The following is a 14936-nucleotide window of genomic DNA, read 5'->3' as shown; positions in this document are numbered from 1 at the left end:
AGTGATGACTCTACTTTGGTAGAAATAATACATTTTATTCAGTTATCTTATCAAACAAAAAAACTATTGACCACTAGTGGGAGCCTTTTACCGAAGTAATATATAAAGAAAATAGAATGATTCACACTTGAAAGAAAAAAAAATTATTTTAAATGGATTATACTAGGCAAACCTTTACTAATAACAGTTAACTTATTACTCTGTATTCCGCCCTATCTTTATTTTCATGTTACATAGACAAGGTATGGAAGACTTGAAAAATTAGCAATCCATAATAGATAAACAAATATTTTGTTACTCTATAACAAAGATTCTCAACGTGTGAGACACAACTCCTTTGAAGATCAAACAACCCAGCATATCAGATATTTATGTTTCAATTCATAACAGTAACAAAATTTAGTTATGAAGTAGCAATGAAAGTAATATTTGAGGATCACCACAATATGAGGAACTGTATTAAGGGATTGCAGCATTAAGAAGACAGGAAGCACTGCTCTAAAATGAACAGTCATTCACAATCATGATTTGTAGTTATTGAACAGTAAAAAAAATGGGTTAAGAAGATAGTAATTTCCGGGGCTGGTGAGATGGCTCAGCGGGTAAGAGCACCCGACTGCTCTTCCGAAGGTCCGGAGTTCAAATCCCAGCAACTACATGGTGGCTCACAACCATCCGTAACAAGATCTGACGCCCTCTTCTGGAAAGTCTGAAGACAGCTACAGTGTACTTACATATAATAAATGAATAAATCTTTAAAAAAAAAAAAAAAAGAAGATAGTAATTTCCTTAATAACAAAAACTATAATTTCTCACATTTTTAATGCATGTATGTATATGTATGTACTATATGTGTGACTGTTCCCAAGGAGGTCAGAAGAGGGTGTTGAAGCAGATGGAACTGGGTTGTAAATAACCGTGAGTCATTATGTGGGTACTAAGAACTGAACCCAGAGCCCCTGCAAGAGCAGCAAATGCTTTTAACCCCTGTGCCTTCACTGGAGCCTCCAACCCTTTATTATTTTAATAAAATCTTCTGAGACTCAGGTTCTGTTGAGTAACTTGCACAGAAACACACACCTAGCAGGCTGCAGAACTGAGAGCAGAAGTCAAATGTTCTCTTTCTACGGGGTGATTTCTTTTCCTCTCCTCTTTTTCTTTTTCTTTTTCTTTTTTTTTTTTCTTACCCATCTTTTTAGTCTTCTTCTGAGTCTGTGAACAAATGCTCAAAATATTCTAGTTCTATTAATATATTTAGAGTTAAAAATAATTGAAAATCACTGTTTATGCCAGGTGGTGGTAACACACACCTTTAATCTCGGCAACAGGGAGGCAGAGGAAGGCAAATAGATCTCTGTGAGTTCGAGGCCAGTGTGGTCTGCAGAGTGATTTCCAAGATAGCCAGGCCTACACAGAGACACCCTGTCTTGGGGCAGAAAACACTGTGTATCTCTCCACCCAGCATTCCATGCACTTTCCGATAGAGAGAACTTAAACATCTGTATTCTTATTTTAAATTTTACTCATTTACCTATGTATGTAAGAATTTTGTCTGCAAGTATATATGTGTACTACATGTGTACTTGGTGCACTCAGAAGCCATAAGAGAGTGTCAGGTTCCTGGGACTAAAATTACAGAGAGTTGTGAGCCATCATGTGAGTGCTAAAAATTGAACCTGGGTCCTCTGAAAAAGTAGCCAGTGCACTTCACCATATTGTTTTGTTTTGTGAGAATGCTATATAGAAGGATATTTTCATTCGTTTATTCATTTGGAGTGGGGGTAGCATACAAGTACTATTGTCAGAAAAACAAGTTGCCAGAGTTGGTTCTTAGGTATCAAATTCAGAGAATCGGGCTTGGCAGAAGGTACCTTTACCTGCTTAAGCCATCCCACTGGCTCTATGGGGTCTTTTTTTAAAGTATGTGGGAGATCCGTACTACTTTATAAATTTGGTGGGTTTTCTTTTCTCTTGAAAATGTTTCGGGATTCCTTCTATTTCTGTCCATTTATTTTGCATGATTGATTGCATGGCTATGCTGTAATTGATTATATATTCCTCTATTGAGGCTTAGGGCATTTTTATATTATTTTCTATTACAATGATGTAGGGACCATCTTTGAACCATACTCTTCTGAGTATATGAATAACAGTTTCTCTAGACTACTAAAAGAAAAAATCCTGGATTAGATGATACTTTAATAGATGCTGTTAAGTTAACTCTTAAAATCCAATTCATCCTTTCTCTTACATATTCACTAACTTGGGAGCAGAGGAAGCCCTAAGAGAGTAAGTCCTGAGTGGATGGGTATTATGACATGGGCAGAGCCTATGGAGGACTCAAGAACAGATACCCCATAAGAAATTGGCAGACGTACCCATATGGGCTAGGGTCAAGAGAGATGGGAAAGCTTTTCTTGAGTCCAAGTATGAGTGTTTATGGATGATTAATCTGTGTGTGCAAGAACTAGCAACTGTGACTTCCTCCTGGATGTTTACAGCCTGGTATGACTCACCTACAAAGACTTCCTGCTGAGACCAGCTTAAATCCCTACTACCACCCTGTGCCATAACTGATAAACAAACTGAGGTAGTTCTAGAGAACCCCACCAGATCCCAGCTTTCCTGGATGTGTGCCTGTTTGTCTTTTCTTCATTCTCTTGCTGGGAGGGAACCCAAGCAGGGCAGGATGGCAACAACCAGCAAGAGTTAATGTACACTTACACCATGTGTTTCCTTTGTGTTATGAAGACTGTAACTTAATTTTGCTTACTTCATAACCTTCCATTAAACAGTTTATATAATCTAATGATTTTTTTCAATTTACAAAATCACTTCCTATCGTAAACATTTTTTTCTATTGTAAACATTTTTAAAAATAATTTATCAGTGTCTTAGTTTGGGTAGCATTGCTGTGAAGAGACACCGTGACTAAGGCAACTCTTACAAAAGACAATATTAATTGGGGATGGCTTACAGTTTCAGAGGATCAGTCCATTATCATCATGGTGGGAATCAAGGCAGCAGTGAGGCAGACAGACATGGTGCTAGAGAAGGAGCTGAAAGTTCTACATCGTGATTCAATGGAAGCAGAAGGAGGGGAAGACTGTCTTCTGAAGGCAGCCAGGAAGGGGGTCTTTACTGTCCTGGGTGGAGTTTGAACACTCAGAGCCCTCAAAGCCCACCTACACAGTGACACACTTCCTCCAACAAGGCTACACCTATTCCAAGAAGGCAACACCTCCTACTGGTGCCACTTCCCATGGCACTATTGAGACCACCACAATCAGAGCAATGCATTTATATTACAAGTTCATACTTTTTGTCCTTTGTGTTTTCTGCCGCGAATCCCACTTTATTTCCAGTTAGTATTGTTAGCTATTTTTCTTTTTATTTACACTTGTCTTTTATGGGCCTCTTATTTTGGACATTTTCATTTTAAATTTTTATTACATTTGTGTGTGGTATGTGTGATCAGGGAAAGGTCAGAAGTCAGGAATCTGTTCTTTCCTTCAGTATGGTCCCTGGTATCAAACTCAATTCATTATGCTTAGTAGCAAGCACCTTTACTGTTAAGCCATCTATTTATCTGTTTTGAGGGATATTTTTTATATTTGATCAAAAATATTTTAATAAGGAGATTTAGCCCATTTATATTTATTCCGGACATTTTTCTATTAATTTTTCTTAAAGTTTCTTTCATTTATAAAAATGTTTTCATTTTTCTGCCCACTTAAATGATAATTTTGGTAACTACAGAATTATGGATACAAAAGCCATTATTCCTAGAATCTCCACTAGAGGTACAAACTGAGACAGAGCCCTTAGCTCCACCCACTGCCTTCTGTTTCAAGCCACCATATGCAACCGCAATTGTATATATAAGTAATGCTTATGATAAACTTGATTCCATTACAAAGCCAAACATTATATGTATATCCACATTCTTCTTAATATTGCTCATATAATTTTGAAAAATTAAGGAATATTAGTTTATGAACATGAATAGTAGAGGGCTGGTTATTAAAAAGTTACTCTTTTGGCCAGGCAGTGGTAGTGCATGCCTTTAATCCTAGCATTCAGGAGGCATAGGCAGGTGGATCTGCAAGTTTGAGGCGAGCCTAGTCTACAAAACAAGTTCCAGGACAGCCAGAGAAACCCTATCTCAGACCACACACACACACACACACAGAGTTCCTGGCTTGGTACCAAAATCAAAATTTTAAGTTAATGAACAGAAATTTTCGAGACTTTAATAACCAAAGCTAGTTGAACATCATTTAAAAATTAATTCTTTTATTCATACCATTTCAGACTCTGGCCCTTTTGGAGGAAGAGGAAGATATAAACCAAATCACAGATTACTTCTCTTATGAACATTTCTATGTCATTTACTGTAAATTCTGGGAACTAGACGGTGATCATGACCTGTACATCAGCCAAGCTGATCTGTCTCGATACAATGACCAGGGTAAGTGATTCTAGATGCTAAAGCAAACCTATTTCTAAAGTTGTATAAATTGTCTACCCTTGTTATGAGAATTGCCCTTTCTTAAATTCTTCAAGTCTCGTTATAGGGCCAATAATGTTTAAATGAGAATGTACAAAGATTTTTTTGTTTGTTTGTTTACTCTGTAGTCCAGGCTTGTCTCATACTCATAGAGAACTGCCTGCCTGTGCCTCTCCAGTGTTGGGGTTAAAGGTATAGTCAAAGATAATTTTTTAAACTTAGAGACCAGAGAAGGTGTTTGGAGGTAAGTAAATAACCAGTTTTAAAACTGGGAAGTCTTTGTAGTTGTACGTATCATAATTACATGCTGACAATTAGATGCAAATCTATTTGAAAACTTTCTTACTTAACAGTATTGTTACTGTTAGGTAAAAATTTAATGTTAATGCTAAAAGTGAACTCCCACCCCCACCCCAGCCCCTTCTATGGGTCTCACTATGTTCCCTTGGCTAGCCTGGAACTCAGTATGTAAACCAAGCTGTCCTGCCTCAGATTTCAAGGACTCTTTATAAAAATTGCTTTTGGTGGGTTAGAGCGATGTCTCAGTGGTTAACAGCACTTGCTATTCTTCTAGAGTTTGGGTCCCAACACCCTCATCACATAGCTCCCAACTTCCTCTAACCCTGGTCCCAGAGGACTTTATAACCTCTCTGGCCTCACATGCTCAGATACACAAAGTAAAAAAAAAAAAAAAAAAAAAAAAAAACTTTTTAAGCTTACTTTTTTAACTCCAGAAAGATATTTTCTCTACAGAGAAATTTCACTTTCTTTCCTTTGTTAGAAAAGAGTTACCCACCTAGCCATCTTGTTGACCCCTGACTTTTTTTTTTTTTTTTGGTTTTTCTAGACCGGGTTTCTCTGTATAGCCCTGGCTGTCCTGGAACTCACTTTGTAGACCAGGCTGGCCTCGAACTCAGAAATCTGCCTGCCTCTGCCTCCCAAGTGCTGGGATTAAAGGCGTGAGCCACCATGCCTGGCTGGCCCCTGATATTTAACAATTTTTTTTTAAGTTCAATCTATTTTTAAATTACTTACTGTTGTTTATTATTATGTAATATTTATATATTATTATATAATGTATATCTTTAGACCCTGCTTGTGGACGTTGTACATCGTGGTGCGGAGCCTAGTGCGCACCACGATGTACAACGTCCACAAGCAGAATAAAGTATCCACCTGATGGTCTTCCTTCTTTTTGGTTTTCTTGTGTTTTGCAAAATGTATCTTGGGTATTCTAAGTTTCTGGGCTAATATCCACTTATCAGTGAGTGCATATCTAGTGACTTCTTTTGTGATTGGGTTACCTCACTAAGGATNATATCCTCCAGATACATCCATTTGNCCAAGAATTTCATAAATTCATTGTTTTTAATAGCTGAGTAGTACACCATTGTGTAAATGTACCACATTTTCTGTATCCATTCCTCTATCAAGGGACATCTGGTTTGCAGTCAGTGCTCTTAACCACTGAGCCATCTCTCAACCCCCATATGTAATTTTCTTAACTAAGTACCAAGGTATATTGATTCATTCTCTCATAAGATTATCCTTATTCTATCTTTAAATATCTTCTGAGCAATTTTTGAATCAGTCTTTGTTATTTTAGAGATAGTAGAGAACAAATCTTTAATGTGCTAAATTTTGTTTCTATCATTTAGAATGTGGGATGTGACAAGCCCCTCTTCATGAATGATTGATTTTTGCAGTACTGGGGATTAAGCCTAGGGCCTCATACATGCTGGACAAAAGCTCTACCGTTAAGCTGCACTACCCCCTGTATAGCTAGTGTTATCTGATCAAGTTTCATGGAGCTTTGCATTTAAGAAACCGAGATTTGGTTTGGTTTGGTCTGGTCTAGTCTGATGTGGTTTGATTTTGAGCCAACCAGAGTAGCCCAGGCCTATAGTCTCAGATCCTGAAGAAGCTAAGGCAGGAGGACTTCTGTAAACCAGTATTTGGAACCCAACCTGGGCAATATAGACCCTATCTGTGAAGGGAAGATAGGGAAACCAACAGAGTTCTCTCTTAAATTCTTGGGTGCCAAACAGAAATCATGAACAAATACTCGGGTGTATTAGATAAACATGGTAATGCTGTTGCCTTTGCCCTTCAAGCAATCATAATCTTTCTGTCATCAATAACACATATTACCACATCATTAGGGTCTCTGATCAGCTTTGTTAGGGATGCATTTCCCTGTTAACCATGTTTGTGAGCCAGCTTCTAGAGATCTTGCACAACCTGTGGCTCTAAAGCCCCCTCTCCTATTGTTATTGACATCAAGTTTCTAAATATTGTATTTACTAATTAGGTCAATGTTAATGACATGATGAAGGGGACACTCAAAATCGACATTTTTGTCCACTTACCTAATTCAGCTTCAGACCAGTCTTTAGTTTACACCTTCCAAAGCTAAATCAACCTTTTCAAAAAGGCATTAAAGGGCATGAGTGCTGGCTCAGCAGTTAAGGGGACTCACTGCTCTTGTAGAGGACCAGGCTCCTTTCCCACCACCTAGATAGCAGTTCACAAATGTCTATAACTCCAGTGCCAAGGGACCTCTTTTGGCCCCCATGGGCAACAGACACTCATGTGATGCATGAGAACATACATGCAGGCAAAACACTCATACACAGAAAATAAAATTAAATTGGCTTAAAAGATGTTAGCATTAGAATTAAATATTTTTGCTGTTTTCTATATACTATTTCTCTCTAGTACAAAATATTTATTCAATAAATCAAAAATCAACAAAATACAGAGACTACACCTGTGGTTCTAATTTTCCTACCCAAATTGACTTGTCCTTATGTTGACTATACCTAACTCTAAGCAGAGCAAATGCTGGCAGCTGTAGCCCTCTACTGAATTCCTTGGTAGTTCTAAAATTTTAGTGTGCATTCCATTGCCTGAGGTACTGGTTACATAATAGCTCTAGAGATCCCTTCCCTCCCCCCTCTCTCATTTCTTTCCCTTCCTCCCACTCCCTCTTGCCCCCTCCTTTTGGCAATTTTAATTTAAAAAAGTATGCTGCTATGTATTTTCTAGGGTCTGTCATCAAAACCCAACATACTATTTTAAGATAGTTGTTCCTGGGGATGTAGCTCAGTAGGTTGGCTGTGTAGCATGTTCAGTTGCCCAGTAGAACCAATAACAACAAAGAAGTATTCATTGATGGAGTTTCTTTTAAATGTTATATCTTAGACTCTTATAGAATGGGAATATAAGAAAAGTACATTTATGGTATGTCTTGGTATCTTTTCTAAAGCTGCTTGGAAGCATTTTCCATTTCACTTTGTGCAGTTCCTGTAACAATGTAAAATGAAGCAATCAGTTTCCCTTGAATTTAATACTAGGATAAAAAATGTCTTGTTTTAGAAGAAAATTTGTCTTGTTTTATTGGACAACAAAATCAATACAAATTCTGTGTGTTTTTGTCTTAGCTGTCAGGATGCTCAGAATTAACTTAGAACTCAACTCTATAAATAACTAAACAGATGTCAGGGACAATCATTGGCCTGATTATTCTTTTTAATTAGTGGTTGATAGTTTAAACTTACCTCATTCTTCTAAAAAGTATAAATTATATATAATAAAGAATTTAGGATCTGAGCAGACAAAATTTCTGCACAAATAGGGGTAGGGCCCCCAAGGTCCCACCCTTGACAGAGGAGATTCCGGTGGTTGATCATTACTGAGGGAGGAAGACTCACTTTCCTGTAGGTTTTTGCAAGTGGTAGCTTACCCATGCCCCAGTGGAATTCCCACACACACATGTGCATATGAGAAGTACTAACTGGAGGCAGGGGCATGAAAAGGACACTATGGTTGGGAGAGAGACAGGATAAAGGACACAAGAATTATAGAGTGGTAATGGTAGATGGATGGGTCATAATACAATGCATAAAGGTGTGATGTTTTCAATGAATAAATTTTAATATACTAATTTTAACGAACTTAGGGGTTGAGGCTTAGCACATACAGGCCTAGGTTTGATTCCCAGCACCACATAAACTGTGTACAGTGGTGCACACACACCTGTAATCCAGCACTCATAGCAGGAGGATCAGAAAAAGACCAAGGCCATTCTCAGTTATATAAGCAAGATAGAGTTCACCCTGGAATACCTGAAACCTTGTCTCAAAGGAAGAAAGAAAGGAAAAGGAAGGGGAAAGAAAGAAGGACGGAAGAGAAGAGAAAAGAATTTAACTGCTGATGCTCTTGCTGTGTAAGATTATTATGGTTAGGTTTAGCTTTAGCAAATTAAAACAAATTTTTTAGGAATATTTCTCACTAACTGTACTTCTTATTTATATTTAGCTTCATCAAATAGAATTATCGAAAGAATATTTTCTGGAGCAGTAACAAGGTATGAAATTTTAAATTATGAATTTTATTTAGTGGGCTAGCAAAACAGTTTAATAGAAAATAAAATAAAACAACTTGAGTTTCAATATGAACTATACTATCGCATTTTAGCAAAGGTTTCTGCATAATTTGGCAAGACTACTAAGTTATATTATATCTAAAAGCCATACAGTTGTGCCTTAATAAAAGACATTAATTCCATAATATTAATCCAACATGGCTGGGTGGTGGTGGCACATGCCATTAATTCCAGCACTCAGGAAGTAGAGGCAGACAGATTTCTGTGAGTTCAGACCAACCTGGTCTTCAGAAAGAGTTCCAGGACAGCCAGAGCTATCCAGAGAAAACCTATCTAAAAAAAACAAAAAACAAAAGAACAACAACAAAAAAAAATAGTCCAGAGTCTAAATATAAGTAACAATATCTTATACCATTGATTATCAAATGGGAAACCAGGGCCGCACCTAGTACATGGGCTTGTATCCCTAGAAGCTTAGAAGGCTGAGGCACAAGGCTCACACACTGAAGCTTTCTTGGGCTACAGAGTCAATTCAAAGCCTGTCTAGGCAACTTAATAAGACCTTGTTTCAGAAAACTAAATAAGCTGGGCATGGTAGTATACACCTTTACTCCTAGCACTTGGGAGACAGAGGCAGGTAGATCTGTGAGTTCAAGGTCAGCCTGGTCTGTATATTGAGTTCCAGCTACCTAAGGCTACATAGTGAGAATCTGTCTCACAAAAATTAGTAATAATAATAGTAATAATAATTAATTAATAATTAATTAATAATAATTAGTAATAATAAAAGTAAAAGAAGGATAAGGATGTAACTTGGTGGTAGAGCACTGCCTGTGTTTAGGCTTTAAGGTCAAACTCTAACGTCATAAAAGAAACATGTTTTTTTTTTTTTTCCTTAATTTAGGCAGATGTCTTCTAATTTCACCTTGTAGGCCTTTAAAAATAAGATTTCACCTTGTAGGCCTTTAAAAATAAGATAGGCCTCAAAGGGGTTGCCCTTTCTGAACTATCCAGCCTTACGAGGAATCTATCATTTTCTTATTCTTTTTTTTCTTTTAATTTGTAAATTTCTAAAGAGTGGTGTTACTTTATTTCTTAATTGCTTAGAAAATTTTATAACCATGTGTTTTCTTCAGAGGAAAAACTGTACAAAAAGAGGGAAGAATGAGCTATGCAGATTTTGTTTGGTTTTTGATTTCTGAGGAAGACAAACGGAACCCTACCAGGTAAAGTTTTGTTGTTGAGATGTACACATATGCACAAAGCTGAGAAAGAACAAGTGTATACGTGTAAACCAATGCAGGCTAGCCACAGGAGGGTGTGTCAGTCTGTCTGTCCTGGAGGAGCTTCCTCTAGGAAAGGAGAGGCACAGAATGCATGGTCATGGGGTGGGAAGTGAAAGGCTGTTGCACACATAAAGGTAAAGTGAGGCCTGCCCCTCCCAGGAGTGAAAAACAGAGCTGGTATTTATAGTGAGAGTGGAATAAATTCTGCAGATTTTAGTTCTTTTATAATCTGCACTAGTTCTGTAGTAAATTGAAGAAGGAGGGAAAAGCAAATTGTGGCACTAGAAAGATGGCTCAGTGGATAAAGCCATTCATTCCATGCAAGCTTGAGGACCAGAGTTCAGATCTCTAGCACTGCATAAAAGCCAAGGTCTGAGGACCTTACTTGTAATTCTAATATCCAGGAGTCTCAGACAGAGTATCCTAGGGCAATAGTCTGGCTAACTAGTCTAGCTGAATCAGTGAGACATGTTTAACAAGAGACTTTCCCTCAATAATAAAGTGGAGAGCTCTTGGGAAAGATACCTAACAAAAATCTCTGCCCTCTACATGCTTATATAAATGTGCACTTTTACCTACACACATATATGTAAACATATCAAAGAAGCAGCAACAGCAACAGCCTGACTAGTATGTGAAATCATAACCTCATGCTCCCAATTGAAATTATCACTCTCATTCCTCGGCCCTCTCAATTATGCCTTATTTTGTAATGTGAACTTATATATTTCTTTCCACTACTGTCTCCTGGTTAGGCCAAACACCTAGGTCCCTCTCAAAAGGCCCTCTTGCCTATAAAATAATGTCCTTTACACAGTGAGGCATCCTTGATGTAGTAGATAGAGATTTGGGTTCAAAACGTTTTGAAAAGGCTAGAGAGATGGCTCAGCAGTTAAGAGCGCTGGCTTTTCTTCCAGAGGATTGAGATTTGATTCCCAGAAACCACAAGGCAGTTCACAACTCTATAACTTCCAGTCTTTAGAGCAGTGGTTCTCAACCTTTGGGTCACAGCTCCTTTGGGGGTCGCATATCAGATATCCTGCATATGAGATATTTATATTATAATCCATAACAGTAGCAAAATTATAGTTATGAAGTAGCAACAAAATAATTTTATGGTTGAGGGTCACCACAATATGAAGAACTATATTAACGGTCACAGCATTAGGAAATTTGAGAACCACTTCTCTAGAGGAACTAAGCACACATGTGGTACATAGACATACTTGCAGGCAAAATATCTAAACACAGGTTGGAGAGATGGCTTAGTGGTTAAGAACATTGACTGCTTTCCCAGAGGTCCTGAGTTCAAATTCCAGCAACCACATGGTAGCTCACAACCACCTGTAATGAGATCTGATGCCCTCTTCTGGAGTGTCTGAAGACAGCTACAGTGTACTTACATATAATAAATCTTTTTTTAAAATCCAAACATAAAGTTAATTAACAATTTAAGTTATTAAAATATTTAGTATTTTCATAAATAATTGAAATAGAAAATAAGTTATTTTAGGATAGCTGCATTTTAAAATAACTGCCATTCTAAATACAGTAATTTGTAATCTAACTTAGAGAACATGAATAATGTGTACATGTGGGTACAAAGATATGTGTTGGTACAAACAACTGAAGTATATATATATATATATATATATATATATATATATATAGAGAGAGAGAGAGAGAGAGAGAGAGAGAGAGAGAGAAAGCTCCAAGGTAGGCTGGACTATATAGAGAGACCCTGTATCAAAAAATGAAAGCCAAGCAGTGGTGGCACACACCTTTAATTCCAGCACTCGGGAGGCAGAGGTAGGCGGATTTCTGAGTTCGAGGCCAGCCTGGTCTAGTATCTAAGTCAGGAAAACAGAAGGAATAAGATATCACAGATTAACTGCTTCTAACTCTCCCTAAATCACTTGTCAATGCATGACTGAACTCCCATAACCAGATCTGCTCCCCACTGCCACAAAAGAGGACACGGCCAAGCATAGCCATGCAGTCCAGCCTTAAGGGTGTCTCCTACGGAAAGAATCTATATCAGAATGGAGAAACATCACATGATATATAAAGGCAGGCCCATCAGTGCCAGTAGCCAGCCCAGCCTGGAATAGTTTGAAGCGGGACACAGAATTGGACGTAGAGGTAGCTTTAAAGATTGATGGTCCTCTGGCCTTCTGCTCTCTAACGATGCTGAATGTTTGCTAATAGCTTCTAAAAAGTCCTAAAAACTTCCTTGCTTATTCTATGTACGATTAAAAACCACTGGCTTGGGTGATTAACACCTGTTGCCTGGCAGTGGGGAATTAAGTAAAGAATTTACTGCTGTCACTCCCTTCTCTGTCCAGGAAGCCAGAAGTCCCTCTGGCTAGGCTGGTTAACTCTTTGTGGGCCAGAGAAGTAGGAAAGAAAAAGAATTAAGATGCTTTATACAGGCAGATATGCACAGACACATATACGTTCATACATACATTTACATTTTCACTCACAGTCTCATTTACACATTAACACATTCACATTTTTGTTGGGCCCAACCACCAAAGTGGTTAAGTCTTATACACTCCACAAGTATTCATGCATGCTTACATACATACACATATTCCTACATACATATGTACAGAAAAAAACAGACATACACATTTGGATGGATGGATGGGCCAGAGCTCCCCAAACCAAACCATTTAACCAACAATTTTATTTCATTTCTCTGAGCTTTTTATACCTTTTTAGACAAAAAGTTCTTTAGAATATTACCTCAGAGATAAAATGTTACATAAAAAGGGAGTTACAGAAGGATGTTGATATTAAGTTCAAAGCAGTGTTTCATTTTATTATGGTCAATATAAATTCAAAGCAACAGGCCTTACCTTATAATAGTACACATCTGTGGCTGTATCCTTAGACCTAAATGTTTTTCCTTGAACACAAATTTATTCCAAGTCTATTTCTCTTTTTAGTTAATTATGAAAGCTCATTATATTTCTTATTAGGCAGTCTTTACTTACTACATAAAGAGGAGGCATATTCTTTTCTTGATTCTAACTTTATTACATCTTTCTAGCAAAATAACTATGACCATCTCCTAAAACTTTCTTCCTAAAATTACTGAATCAAATCAGGAATTCTGTAGAATAAGTAATTCATCTAAACACCATTAATTCATGAAAGTTCATCTTTATGTTGATCTGTAAGAAATCTGATCAGTAGGGTGGGCTAACGCTCAGGGATTATTATATTAATTTAATAATGACAGGGAAGGCAGTCACTACAAGAAGCAATCCTGAGATGAAGTCTCTTTGGAACCTTGCCATCAAGTTCACTCATCATAGACCATGCAAAAACAGTAGGCCACCTCCAGGAAGACCACCTGCTAGCCTTAGCCTATCCTAGATGGCTCGTGTCACATCAGAATATCGAATGATTTCCCAATAAACAAGGAAGTTCTGAATGATGTATTTCAAATTCTGAAAGACCACAGCTGCCAATCCAGAATACTGTTCTCAGCAAAACTATCTATCATGATTGATGACAAATGACCTTCCATGATAAAAGTAAGCTAACTGAAGAACTAAGCCAGCCCTACAGAGCACACTAGGAGGAATTCTTCAGACTTAAGAGAATAACAAACACAGAGAAGCTACAGGGGTTTAAAAAAAAAAAAAACTACAAAGTAGATAATGCAGATGAAGATTAGAAAAAGACTAAACCTACAAAACAAGTAACAGATTAATACAGTTTTCCATGCTAACTATGAATATTAATATCTTCAATTTCTCAATCAGAAAACACAGAGTAACAAATTGGGTCTAACACAAGAGCCATCTATTTATTGCCTCCAAGAAACACACCTCACTATCAAAAATAAAGACTGTTTTAGGATTAACGGTTGGAAAAAATGTATTCCAGCAAAGGAAACTAGGAAACAAGCAGATATACCTATTCTAATGTTTGACAGAATAGACCTCAAACACTAGCTAGTCAAAAGGAATAAAGATTACTAGATACAGGTTAAGGGAACTATTTATCAAGAAGAAATTACAATCTAAACATTATATGCACTGAACACAGGTGTACCCAGTTTTATATATTACTAAGTATGAGTGTCAGAAGAGATCACTCAGCATTGAAAAGTACATGCAGAATGAGAGCCATCTTAGCTCCGGTGCACTGCCAGGGAGAGGGCGGCCTGCAGAAGTGACACAGCATCTGGGAAAGATCCCATTTCTGGTTCCAATCATCGGGCACCTTTCCCGCCCGAGGAGGGGTGTCTGCCCGGGAGGAGCCTCAAGGCCTGAGCCAGAAGGAGAGCCATCTTTGCTCCAGTGCACTGCCAGGGAGAGGGCAGCCTGGGGAAGCGACACAACTTCTGGGGAAGATCCCATTTCTGGTTCCAGTCATCCAGCATCTTCCCGCCCGAGGAGGGGTGTCTGCCCTGGCTCTCATTCCGCATGTACTTTTCAGTGCTGAGTGATCTCTTCTGGCCTGAACCGGTAGGAAGGCCATCTTTGCTTATGGGACACAATGAAGGCAGTCCTAAGAGGAAAACTCATAGCGCTGAGTGCCTCCAAAAAGAAACTAGAGAGAGCATATACTAGCAACCTGACAGAAGTCCTAGAACTAAAGGAAGCAAATTCACCCAAGAGTAGAAGGCAGGAAATAATCAAACTTAGGGCTGAAATCAACCAAGTGGAAACAAAAAGAACTATTCAAAGAACCAAACCAGGAGCTGGTTCTTTGAGAAAATCAACAAGATAGA

General features: G+C 37.9%; 1 protein-coding gene across 2 annotated transcripts in view; it reads left to right on the top strand.

The window, feature by feature from the left end:
* Ppp2r3a (protein phosphatase 2 regulatory subunit B''alpha) overlaps positions 1 to 14936 on the top strand; it is a 133182-nt gene that overhangs the window by 93315 nt on the left and 24931 nt on the right. For both annotated transcript variants that reach the window (XM_021206420.2, XM_021206421.2), the window contains 3 exons: positions 4315 to 4471; positions 8831 to 8879; positions 10034 to 10123. In XM_021206420.2, the coding sequence (XP_021062079.1) occupies positions 4315 to 4471; positions 8831 to 8879; positions 10034 to 10123 (296 nt within the window). The remainder of the gene's footprint in view (positions 1 to 4314; positions 4472 to 8830; positions 8880 to 10033; positions 10124 to 14936) is intronic.

Source organism: Mus pahari, chromosome 10 (genome assembly GCF_900095145.1).
Source record: "Mus pahari chromosome 10, PAHARI_EIJ_v1.1, whole genome shotgun sequence".
NCBI lineage: Eukaryota > Metazoa > Chordata > Mammalia > Rodentia > Muridae > Mus > Mus pahari.
This window is presented reverse-complemented; position numbering and strand designations above follow the sequence as displayed.